The following is a 13,489-nucleotide window of genomic DNA, read 5'->3' on the forward strand; positions in this document are numbered from 1 at the left end:
ACAACTTTTGTTAGACACAAATTCACTTTCTGGCGACGTTAGGCTTCTTCCTGAAATTCGATGGCCCTGGGACGACGAGATTTCACCGCATTATCCGAGTCTATTAACCACGTGTGCTTCATCTTCATACTACCTACCTCAGTAAATTGCTGGAGTAATTTTCAACAAGAAAACCTTAAGAATGAGAGTCTCTAGGTGGAGAAGGATATTTTAAAAGCTCGGCCTATCCCGTTTCACGCCGAGCAGCAGACTCGACCATAAGCAAGATACGCTGCATACGAACATCGTAGAGTGCGTACGCCCTACCGCCATTCAGGGGCATAATCAATCACAAAAGACGCCCACCGTCGCCGGGAAGCGTCAGCGAACATTTTCCACATCTACATCTACATGGATACTCTGAAAATCACGTTTAAGCGCCTGCCAGAGGGTTCATCGAAACACTTTCACAATAATTCTGTATTATTCCAATCTTGAACAGCGCGCAGAAAAAACGAACACCTATACCGTTCCGCTCGAGCTCTGATTTCCCTTATTTTATTATGACGATAGTTTCTCCCTATGTAGGTCGGGGTCAACAAAATATTTTCGCAGTCGGAGGAGAAAGTTGGTGATTAAAATTTCATGAGAAGATTCCGCCACAACGAAAAACGCCTTTGTTTTAATGGTGTCCACTCCAAATCCCGTGTCATTTCCGTGACACCCTCTCCCCTATTTTGCAATAATACAAAACGTGCTGCCCTTCTTTGACCTTTCGCGATGAACTCCGTCAATCCAATCTGGTAAGGATTCCACACCGCGCAGCAGTACTCCAAAAGAGGACGGACAAGCGTAGTGTAGGCAGTCTCTTTAGTGGAGTTGTTACATTTTCTAAATGTCAAATCAAATGGCTCTAAGCACTAAGGGACTTAACATCTGAGGTTAGGGCGATGGCGTGCATGTGACGTAGTTGGCGTTCTGCTATCTCATTGGTCAACGTTATGTTATGTCAACGTTATGTTATGTTACGAATATCTGACATCTTAGAGATTGCTCTGCACTTTCGGAAAGACTCCCCAACGTGCTATTCCACGCTATGACTTCTGAAACTCAGCACGCTCAACGCTCAACGATCGGATGCACGGTCCGTGCGACGACGGCTTTAGGGTGCATTCATAGTGGCACCGACAACGGTCGTCAGAGGTCGCCCGATATTACCGGCCGACAGCTTGGTCACAGTATGTCCGATGTCCGTCTGTGTTTGGAGGGTCAAGGAAGTTAGGTTAGGTCAGGTTAGAATCTATTCTATGTATGAATTATGTTACATTTTACCCTCCTAACGTCGGATGGATACCATGACGCCTCTGTGCTTTGAGACGAGTGCTGCATTGCGGCTTTTGCTCTTAATAAGACGTCAAACGCATGTGAATCAGCTATATGTGTATCGAAAATAACTTGACGAGTACTGTACATTTTCTCCTCGGTTATCAAAACAACCAGACAAGTTTCACGAATACATGAGATGACGGGAAAAACGTTCTGTTACACACTTAAGATGATTCTTAGTGACAATGAAAAGCAAGATTACAAACACACGGTTTTTCTGTATTTGTTTGAAGTTGCGCAACCATACGTCAGTTAACCATTAATGACTGTCATTTGGCAAACATGTGGAAGATTTAAGTATGAAGCTGAGAACAAGATACTCTCAACACCAAAAGCACTGAAAAATAGAAACACATACACCACGTTTGCAAATCACTTCAAATAACAGAATCACCACCCTACCGGTATAAAAATGCCAGTAAGCAGTAATGATAATTTGTAAACAGCTAATGCCAAATTACCACAACCCAAAAAAATCCACTACAGTAACTTAAACAATACGATACGCCATCCTTCTCATCTGGCCGGCCACGGTGGCCGAGCGGTTCTAGTCGCTACAGTCTGGAACCGCGCGACCGCTACGGTCGCAGGTTCGAATCCTGCCTCGGGCATGGATGTTTGTGCTGTCCTTAGGTTAGTTAGGTTTAAGTAGTTCTAAGTTCTGGGGGACTGATGACCTCAGCAGTTAAGTCCCATAGTGCTCAGAGCCATTTGAACCATTTGAACCTTCTCATCTGAACAAATTATTGTTTGAGGTAATAATTTAAGCCCGAAAAGAAAATAAACTTGCAATTTTAGTACATAGATTTCGAACTTTATCCCGATTACGATATTTTTCATCCTCAGGATATCTCAGAGTCACTCTTTCTTGGACTCAGCTCACCAGTTTTCCACAGTCCGTATGTCGCGTGTGAGAACGTCGGTCGATATGACAGAAGAAAACAAAAAGGTCTAAGTTTCACCGATTGTGGAAGGGACCTCCAGGCGTACGTACCTCCTATTTGTTCTAGACGAGTATCACATTTTATGACTTTTGCTTCCAGTTTTGTAAGTTTTGTATCTTGAATTCCTTTGTTGTAACATAGATCACTCCCGTTTGTTTGTTTTCTGTGAGAGTTCTATGCAGCATCTCACCTGCTCTCACATTTTATCGCATTTACTTGCGACGGTAATATATTCTTACCACGTGACTCATATTCTATATGGACTCATATTCGGGAGGACGACGGTTCAAACCCGCGTCCGGCCATTCTGCTTCAGGTTTTCCGTGATTCCCGTAAATCGCTTCTGGCAAATGCCAGGATGGTTCCTTTGAAAGGGCACGGGTGATTTCCTTCCCCATCCTTCCCTAATCCGAGCTTGTGCTCCGTCTCTAATGACCTCACTGTCGACGCTACGTTAAGCACTAATCTCCTCTCCTGCCTCCTCATATTCTATAACCAAAGTATAGCATGACAATTGCCAGTACTACAGAAGAAGGACAGACACGTCAATAACCTGATGGAAAGTGCATAATTTTGTGAAAAAAAATGTATTGAACACGGATCTCCTGCTTTGCAGTCCAACATTGTGACCACACTACCACGACGCCATAGCTGCTCAGTTTTGCTCACATGCTGAGCTTGCACCCTTCACTAATTCTGTTTTGCTTGTTTTTTCGCTGTTCAGTAGACCTTCTTCCTCATTTCATGCTTGATCTGTGCTCAGTTTTTGAGGGCTATCCACTGGACGACTTAACTATTAAATCTAAGGGGGTTGCGATGAGAAGTTTCACTTGTGAACAATTCCCTTGACTATCTCTAAGTGGGCTCCGAATGTCTGCTTGCCGAAGATAGACACGCACGGCGAGTTCGTTTCCCTCTTACGAGTTTCTGTTACCCGGCAAGTATTGAGCCACCGTCGTACAGTGAAGTAACCGCGCCGACCGTTTAGTGTAGTGACGTTGCCACGCCTGTGCAGATAATAATGTAAGTCCATCTTAGGAAAGATACATTTAATCTCGCCAAACGAAATGAGGGCTACGTAGAACACACACTTCTACGCCACCCCTCGTCTTTGTACAATCGCCTAGGTCTATATTTATGTACCATGATCTCCTAGCGGAGTCTCGCAAATCAAGAAAAGTAAACTGACAGCTACATCGGCACACAAATAAGGTAATATTGCACCTCTTACAGGTTTTCTGTGACACAGCATCAGTCTTATGGGTATTTAAGTCTCACCAGAAATCGAGAAGCCGACGAGTACTTCACAGTACGTAAGCTGTGCTACAATGCTCGGCAACAGCCATTGTACACTGAGGCGACAAAAGTCACGGGACAGCAATGTGCAGATAGCGGTAGTATTGCGTACACAACGTACACTGAAGCGCCAAAGGAACTGGTATAGGCATGCATATTTAAATACAGAGATACGTAAACGGGCAGATTACGGCACTGCGGTCGGCAACGTCTATATAAGACGAGTGTCTGGCGCAGTTGATAGGTCAGTTACTGCTGCCACAGTGGCAGGTTATCAAGATTTAAGTGAGTTTGAACGTGGCGCTATAGTCGGCGCACAAGCGATGGGACACAGCATCTCCGAGGCAGCGATGACTTGGGAATTTTCCCGTACCACCATTTCACGAGTGTACCGTGAATATCAGGAATCCGGTAAAACAGCAAATCTCCGACATCGCTGCAACCGGGATAAGATACTGCAAGAACGGGACCAACGACGACTGAAGGGAATCGTTCAGCGTGACAGAAGTGCAACCCTTCCGCAAATTGCTGCAGATTTCAATGCTGGGCCATCAACAAGTGCCATCGTGCGAATCATTCAATGAAATATCTTCCATATGGGCTTTCGGAGCCGAAGGTCCACACGTGTACCCTTGATGATTGCACGACACAAAGCTTTAAGTCTCTCCTGGACCCGTTAACACCGACATTGGCCTGTTGATGACTGGAAATATGTTGCCTGGTTAGACGAGTCTCGTTTCAGATTGTATCGAGCACATAAACGTGCATGGGTATGGAATCAACCTCATGAATCCATGGACCCTGCATGTCAGCAGAGGACTGTTTAAGTTGGTGGAGGCTCTGTAATGGTGTGAGGTGTGTGCAGTTGGAGTGACATGAGACCCCTGATACATCTAGATACGACTCTGGCAGTTGACACGTACGTAAGCATCTTGTCTGATCGCCTGCGTCCATTCATGTCCATTGTGCATTCCGACAGACTCCGGCAATCACCGGCCAGGGTGGCCGAGCGGTTCTAGGCGCTACAGTCTGGAACCGCGCGACCGCTACGGTGGCAGGTTCGAATCCTGCCTAGGGCATGGGTGTGTGTGTTGTCCTTAGTTTAGTTAGGTTTAAGTAGTTCTAAGTTCTAGGGGACTGATGACCTTAGAAGTTAAGTCCCATAGTGCTCAGAGCCATTTGAACCATTTTTGAACTTCGGCAATTCCAACAGGACAATGCGACATTCCACAAGTCGACTATTGCCACAGAATGGTTCCAGGAACACTTCTGAGTTTAAACACTCCCGCTGGCCACCAAACTCCCCCCAGACACGAACATTATTGGGCGTATCTGTGATGCCTTGCAACGTGCTGTTCAGAAGAGATCTCCACCCGCTCTTACTCTTACGAATTTATGCACAGCCCTGCAGGACTCATGATGTCAATTCCCTCCAGCACTACTTCAGTCATTAGTCGAGTCCATGCCAAGTGATGTAGCGTCACTTCTGCGCGTTGGCGATGGCCCTTCACGATTTTAGGCAGGTGTACCAGTTCCTTTGCCTCTTCAGTGTAAAAAATGGCAGGGCATTGGCGGAGCTGCCATTTGTACTCTGGTGATTCACGTGAAAAGGTTCCCGGCGTGTTTATGGCCGCAAGATGTGATTTAACAGACTTTGAACACGGAACAGTAGTTGCAGCTAGATGCTTGAGACATTCCATTCTGGAATCGTTAGGAAATTCAGCGTCCCGAGATCCACAGTGTCAGGGATGTACCGAGAATACCACATTTGAGGCATTATCTCTCACCACGGACAACGCAGTGGCCGACGGCCTTAACTTAACGACCGACAGCAGCAGCGTTTGCGTAGAGTTGTCAGTACTAACAGAGAAGCAACACCACTTGATATAACTGCAGAAATCAATGTGGAACGTACGACGAACGTATCCTTTAGGACAGTGCTGCGAAATTTGGCTTTAAGGACTATGGCAGCAGACGAGCGACGCGGGTGGCTTTGGTAACAGCATGACATCGCCCGCAGCGTCTCTCCAGGGCTCACGACCATATCGGTTGGACCCTAGACGACTGGAAAACCGTGACCTGGTCAGATGAGTCCCGATTTCAGTTGGTAAGAGCTGATGGTATGGTTAGTGAAAGGTGCGGATTCCACTAAGCCATGTATCCGGATTGTCAACAAGGTACTGTGCAAGCTCGTGGTGGCTTCATAATGGTGGCGCTGTGTTTACCTGGAATGGACTGGGTCCTCTGGTCCAAATGAACCAATCGTTGACTGGAAATCGTTATGTTAGTCTACTTGGAGCCATTTTTAGTCATTCACGTTTCCAAACAACGATAGCATTTTTATGGGTGTCAATGCGCCATTTCACTGGACCACTAATGTTCACGACTGGTTTAAACAGCATCCTGGAAAATACGAGCGAAATGATTTGGCCACCCAGATCGCCCGACATGAATCCCATCGAACATTTACGGGAAATAATAGAGACGTCATTTCGTGCACAAAATCCTGACCCGGGAACACTTTCGCAGTTATGGACGACTATATAGGCAGCATGGCTCATTTTTTCTGCAGAGGACTTCCAAAGACTTGTTGAGTGAATGCCACGCCGAGCTGCTGCACTATGCCTGGAAAAAGGAGGTCCGCCACGATATTAGGAGATAATGTGTGTTACATATGAAATTAACTTTCCAGATGGATGATTTGAAAAATAAATGCCTTGTGGTGTTGAGATCTGAAGTGTGTTCAAAAAAGAAAAGAAACAGGAGGTATGAGACGAACCTGCCTGGCGGGGCGATGGACGCCTGGGTTGACGAAGTGGTCTTTGAAGAGGATGGCGTCTGCGTCCGAGGCTTCAGCTTTGTTGGTGGTGATGGTGCAGCTGCTGACAGGGCAGTGTTGGAACGCGTCGCGACCAGCGCGCAGCGGTGACCACGACCCCAGTCCATTGTACACCAGCACCTGCGACACGTAACAGTTGCAGCTCACAGACAACGTCTAGCAGTTACATTAGTACGCGCGTGACAATGTGCGCTACCGCAAATCTTCTAAAAAGCCACGCATAAAAGCAGGTTAGTTCTTTTACATTAAATATCGTGTATAATGGGCCTTAAGGAGCTTATGGAAGCACCATTTTGATCATGGATGGTGCATGAGAAACCCCAAAACCTTGGTTTTCGATACCAAAACTGAGCCACGAACTGAAGACGGCTACGCACATAAAATAGTTGAAAATTTTTCCAATATATTCCCAAGATCCGGATCTCGAACAGCCTTGACAATTTTCTTGATATCTTTATCATTTTCCGAGATACACAGGTCCAAAGTTACCCTACTTGCAAATAACCTCGGCAAATGCCTCAAATTTTAAAAGTATATTCTGTCGGCATTCATCTATAAGTGCCATCTTCCCGTTTTGAAAAATGCAGTGATAAGCCAAAACATTATCACCACGTATCTAATAGCTGGTATGTCCGACTATGGCACGGAAAACAGCGGTGACGCGTCGTGACATGGAAGCAATGAGGCCTTGTTAGGTCGCTGGAGGGAATTGGCACCACATCTGCACACACAAGTCACCTAATTCCCATAAATTCTGGGGAGAGTGGCGATGAGCTCTGACGCTACGTTCAATCACATTCCAGACATGTTCCATCGGATTCAGATCTGGCGAGTTGGAGGCCAGCACATCGATTGAAACTCGCCACTGTGCTCTTCGAACCACTACGTCACTCTCCTGGCCTTGTGACATGGCGCACTATGTTATTGAAAAACGCCACTGCCGTCGGAAAACACGATCGTCATGATGGGGTGTACGTGATTTGCAATCAGTGCACGATACTCCTTGGGCATTATGGTGCCTTGCACGATCTCCGCTGGACCCGTGGATGCCTAAGTGAATGTTCCCCAGAGCATAGCGGAGCCGCTGCCAGCTCGTCTCCGTCCCGCAGTACAGGTGTCAAGGAGTTGTTTCTCTGGAAGACGACGGATTCGCGTCCTCCCATCGGTATGATGAAGAAGACATAGGGATTCATCAGACCATGATACGCTCTGCCAGTGCGCCAACGTCCAGTGCCAATGGCCACGTGCCCATTTCAGTCGTAGTTGCCGAGATCGTGATGTTAACATTGGCACATACATGGGTCGTCGGCAGCGGAATCCCATCGTTCGGAGTGTCTGGCGCCCTGTGTATTCAGACTCACTTGTACTCTGCCCAGCACTAACGTCTGATGTTAGTTCCGCCACAGTTCGTCAACTGTCCTGTTTTACCAATCTATCCAGCCTACGACGTCCGACATCTATAATGAGAGGTGGCCGCCCAAACTCACGACGTCTGGACGTGGATTCACCTTGGTTTCGCAACGTGTTGGAGACGCTCATCACGGCACTCCTCGAACACCCGACCAGTCGTGCAGTTTCCGAAATGTTCGTGCAGAGCCTTCGGGCCATCACAATTTGCCCTTGGTGAAACACAGAGAGATCGCGGGCCTTGTCCATTCTACACACGGACAGCTGGCTCACTGATACTACAAACGCCGTGCGTGTGTCTGACTAGCAGTCATTACTTGACAGGTGACGCTGATATCGCCTGGACGGGTATCTATCGATAGTATGTCGGTGATCATAATGTTCTGGCTGATCAGTGTACTTATCCATTGTCGAGAAACTCCAAAAACGTCGTTTATGGGTGTCAGAACCGAGCCATGTGTTCTAGAATGGCTACGCACAGCAAATGCCTGTAATGTTTACTATGTATTCCTAAGATTCCAATCTCGAACAGCCTTGAAAATTTTCAAGACACTTTTACCCGTTCCCGAAATACAGAGGTTCAAAGTTTCCCTACTTGATCACGTAAAATACGCACATAATATTCAGTGTGATGCGAAAACGAAGTTTATAAAGTGACGTAGCACTGACAAATATGCTGTAAAGTGTCTTCGTTATCATCAGAAGGTTTCTAGAAACACCAAGTTGTAGTACTGAAGCATATGCAAAATGTTTGTGCATGTAAAATACAGTATAAGGCTTAAAATTAGTTTTGCATTATTTCAGTTTCACAGAAGTACACTATGAAAAGTTTACTGACCCATAAATTTCTTTTCATCTAAGTGACATGCCCTGTTGTAGCAGGGAAAAGAAGGGAACCATCGGCAAAATACTCCTGTTGGAGCACAAAGAAGGCTAATATGCTCCTTTTTCAAAAGACTCTGACTCAAAATTGGGGTTCTAGCTGCCTCATTCTACTTTCCTTAGCACCTTTAAAAATATTTGCAAAAATTTTGGCACGTGAACATCTTCGCCCGTCTTTGTGCTGAGGGATAAGGAGATAGTAGCAGTGAGAAAGAGACAGAAAATTAATAAATACTGGAAGATGGTAGGGAGTGGTTGGGTATAGAAAGAGCGAAGGAGACAATGGCAATGTGTGTGTGAGAGAGGACCATAGTGGCATTGGAACATAGTTGACAGTGACAGGACAGTGCTAGGAAAAGGGTGAAGAAGACAGTGCCAGTGGGAGAGGAATGAAGAGAAGAAGAAAGTGGAAGTGAGTGAGAGCCAGTGATAATGAGAGACAGAGTCTGTGACAATGACAATGTGGAAGAGAGAGACAGTGACAGTGAGAATAGACAGCAGCAGTGGGGAGGAATGAAACAGACAGTAGAGAGTGGCAGTAAGACAGACCAAAAGACAGACTGTGACGGTGAGAGAAGACAGTAGGTGTAGGACGGAACGAAGGAGACAGTGGTTGTGAAACAGGAGACGCTAACAGAGATACACAAAGAGACAATGACAAGAGTAGGGCTGAATGGGTAAGTGAGAAGGGCCATGTGGGGTAGGGTGGGTATGAACGACTTGCAGCTATGATCTAGTGGGTATGAGCGAGTTACAGTTAGGGGAGCTTCTGGGTGTGAGAGGTGAATTGCATGTTTCAAAAAAGCGCAAATACCGGGTGACCAAAAGTCAGTATACATTTGAAAACTTAATAAACCACGGAATAATGTAGATAGAGAGGTAAAAATTGACACACATGCTTGGAATGACATGGGGTTTTATTACAACCACACCATATTGCTAGACGCGTGAAAGATATCTTGCGCGAGTCGTTTGGTGATGATCGTGTGCTCAGCCGCCACTTTCGTCATGCTTGGCCTCCCAGGTCTCCATCCCTCAGTCCGTGGGATTATTGGCTTTGGGGTTACCTGAAGTCGCAAGTGTATCGTGATCGACCGACATCTCTAGGGATGCTGAAAGACAACATCCGACGCCAATGCCTCACCATAACTCCTGACATGCTTTACAGTGCTGTTCACAACATTATTCCTCGACTACAGCTATTGTTGAGGAATGATGGTGGACATATTGAGCATTTCCTGTAAAGAACATCATCTTTGATTTGTCTTACTTTGTTACGCTAATTATTGCTATTTTGATCAGATGAAGCGTCATCTGTTTGACATTTTTTGAACTTTTGTATTTTTTCGGTTCTTTATTAGACAATGACAGTTAACATGTACCTTATATATTGTTCAAAAGAATTAAGGAACATGTCTATCAACGTCCCGTATGTCATTCCAAGCATGTGTGTCAATTTGTACCTCTCTATCTACATTATTCCGTAATTTATACAGTTTTCAAATTTATACTGACTTTTTGATCACCCGGTATGTTCGCATGCCAAAATTTTTAATGGTGCCGAGGAAGGTAGAAAGAGGCAGCTTGTTCCCCATATTTCAGTGAGAGTCTTTTGAAACCGGAGCATGTGCTCCGAAAGAAGCACTTTTCTGCTAGTATAATAATACTCCAGAAAGCCGTAGGACAAATAAGTTCGGTCACACTGAAACGTTCCTTTCGTCCGTTGTCTGAAATTTTGTGACATCGCGCAAAATCCACTGGTGGTTGCGGGCAGAATCCATGCACTTTCGTTGTACGGCGCGCCAGACGAATTACACAATAGTCTGCAGATTTAATCCGCAGTGTTTTCTGCCGGACCCGGATTAATTCCCTGCACTGCTATACACATGTAATCAGTTTAAGTAAAGGTCACTGACCCAACTTTCACCGGGAAGGCAGGTATAAACTTGTCACCAATCTTAGCTCATCAGTTAAAGCACTGTGACTGTCTACGTTCCGAAAGATAAAAGATCCCGCCCACTACACTGGGTATGCACATCGCTAACAGTTCATATGCTGCCTCCAACGGGCTCCTAGCACCTTCTCCTCGTATTCTACGGAACAAAAAACAGGAACGCATTTTAATGGCAATACCGAAAAAGTCATTCAGTAAAACCATACTCAGATTTTCAGTGGATCAAGACGTGAATAGTGTCAGTTGTAATTTACAGGTCTTCCACGTCATATAATTAATGAGGCTTGGTGCTCAATTTGAAATAATGTCATCAACTGCTGACTCGTTGGGTTTGATACATCCATGTACTGGACTATGGTTGTACTTATTATAAAAAAAGTCAGTAACATGTTATCAATGGGAATTAACATGGACCCTATATATTGTTCAAAAGAATTAAGGAACATGTCTATCAACGTCCCGTATGTTAAATCTATTTTGATACAGGCGGTACGTGTGGTCTTATTGCATGGTCTGGGATCTTTCCTTTCAGCGTAAGGAACAACTAAAATCATTCGCCATCTATTGGCTGTGCTAGTGTCAGGCGACCCCTCAGAAGGAAATGAGCTTCGGTGTCCCAGTGAGGTACACATATGGCAGTTGTCATCTGTGGATGTTGGGAGTGCGACATCTAGTGTAGTGCAAGTTGCAAGGATGGCCTGTCTGATCCAAAAGGATGGACTTTCGGTCGTGTTGCTGCAGATGCCAATGTCTCCCCATGTGTGATCCATAGATTGTGGACATGCTATAGGGAGACAGGCGTGTTGGACAAGGTCGCTGACGTAGTACAACTCCACGTGAATACTAATATCTGGCCATATCTGCGTTGCGGCGTCGTACAGATACCGCAGGAGCACTGCAAGACGATCTCAGAATGGCACCTGGAACCGCTGTGACCGATCAGGTTGCAAGAAACAGGTTACGAAAAAGGACCTTACGACCCAGACGCCCAGCTTGAGTACTCCGCTTGACAAGACAATATCCTGCAGCTCGCCTTCATTTCTGTCGTTCCCACGTCAACTGGCAACTTCGTCATTGGCAAAAGGTGTTATTCGTAGACGAGTCCAGATATCCTCTGACGCAAGCTGACGGCCGTGTTCGTGTGCGGAGACTCGTGATGAGCGGTACGTGCCAAATGTTGTTCAGAAAATCGGACAGACATCCACGCTTCTGTGATGTTATGAGGAGGCTTCAGTGCTGACAGCCATGCGGATCTTGTCGATGTCCACGGTCGCCTTACCGCCAGGCATTACCTCGAACAGATCCTGTTGGACCATGTGGTGGCTACTGCGTAAGGTGGTGGCCCTGAATTCCTTCAGGACCTGTGGTGGGCGTCAGCAGAGATATCTCGCGAAGGCTGGGCACTGAAGTAATAGAATAGCTGGCGGTGAGTCCCGACGAAAACTCCATTTTGGGTATGTGGGACATGCTTGACAGATGTGTTTGTGGTCGCCCTGTTCCACCACATACTCTCCAAGAATTCTCGTGGGCTCTCATTGAAAAATGGTAACGGATACCACAGGATGAACTCTGTGGACATACGGAGAATGCCACGTAGGTGTCAGGCAGTGATAAACGCTCACAGAGGGTATAAACGTTATTGAGGCTGTCAAAGTCCAATGAAAAGCACGCAGGACGACGGGATGGTTGATTGTTTCCACTTTATTTTCGACACCCGTCGGACATTTCAGTTCTTTTTATGTAAACGATCGAGGATGTAATGATGTTCTGTTTTGTACTTAATTGGTGAAAGACGATGTCGGATGTTGGTAATTGGGATGACATGTCTGATGTAACTGCGACCGGGACGTTCGCAGGGTAGCAATGACAGAAAGTGCGGCAGGACCCGTGGAGAGGCCTGCGAGCAACACAACGGGAGAGGACTGACACGACCAACGAAGGACAGAACGAATACAACAAGATCGAACAACAGAGTCACAAGGAAACACACACGTCCACTCATACACAGAACAAGGAAGTACCGTCTAATGGGAGGCGAGGTGTCAACCGATGTACGCGTGATTAGACTGGCTGGTTGGCCTTTTTTCTTTCCTTATTGTTATTTCACATCTCACATAAGGTGGGCTGGCAGCGGCACAGTTGGTTCAAATGGTTCAAATGGTTCAAATGGCTCTGAGCACTATGGGACTTAACATCTGTGGTCATCAGTCCCCTAGAACTTAGAACTACTTAAACCTTACTAACCTAAGGACATCACACACATCCATGCCCGAGGCAGGATTCGAACCTGCGACCGTAGCGGTCACGCGGTTTCAGACTGAAGCGCCTAGAACCGCACATCCAGCGGCACCTTATGCCGCTCTTCAGCCACAGGTATTACAAGAGAAAAACAATGGAGACACAGAAGGAACATAACATAATGGGGGACAAAAAACAGTAGTCACAGTAACGAAAAAACATGAAGCTGTTCACACGCAAAGAAAACCAAAGGAATTGTTAGCACTTGACATGGACACTGATGATGGGGATAACACATGAACGATGGAGTGTGGGTGGCGAAAACACTAAAGCACAAACATGCCGGCACACACACAAAACAGATGGCAATGATCTCTGGCGCATGAATGTCCACTTAACGTGTGGGAGTCCGAGGACCTGCCAAGAGGGGAAAGAGGTGGGGGGGGGGGAAGTAGAGGGGAGGGCGGAGATGCCAATGGCAGAGGAGATGGGGGGAGGAATGAAGGGATGGGGGGTAGGAGAAGCCTGGGAGGGAGGAGGGCTGAGGAAAGAAGGAGGGAGAGA

At 46.3% G+C, this 13,489-nt stretch overlaps 1 protein-coding gene across 1 annotated transcript in view; it reads right to left on the bottom strand.

The window, feature by feature from the left end:
- LOC124555846 (glycoprotein 3-alpha-L-fucosyltransferase A) overlaps positions 1-13,489 on the bottom strand; it is a 187,557-nt gene that overhangs the window by 141,335 nt on the left and 32,733 nt on the right. The window contains exon 2 of the mRNA XM_047129911.1: positions 6,385-6,564. Within this exon, the coding sequence (XP_046985867.1) occupies positions 6,385-6,564 (180 nt within the window). The remainder of the gene's footprint in view (positions 1-6,384; positions 6,565-13,489) is intronic.

The sequence above is a fragment of the Schistocerca americana genome, chromosome X (genome assembly GCF_021461395.2).
Source record: "Schistocerca americana isolate TAMUIC-IGC-003095 chromosome X, iqSchAmer2.1, whole genome shotgun sequence".
In the NCBI taxonomy this organism is placed as follows: domain Eukaryota; kingdom Metazoa; phylum Arthropoda; class Insecta; order Orthoptera; family Acrididae; genus Schistocerca; species Schistocerca americana.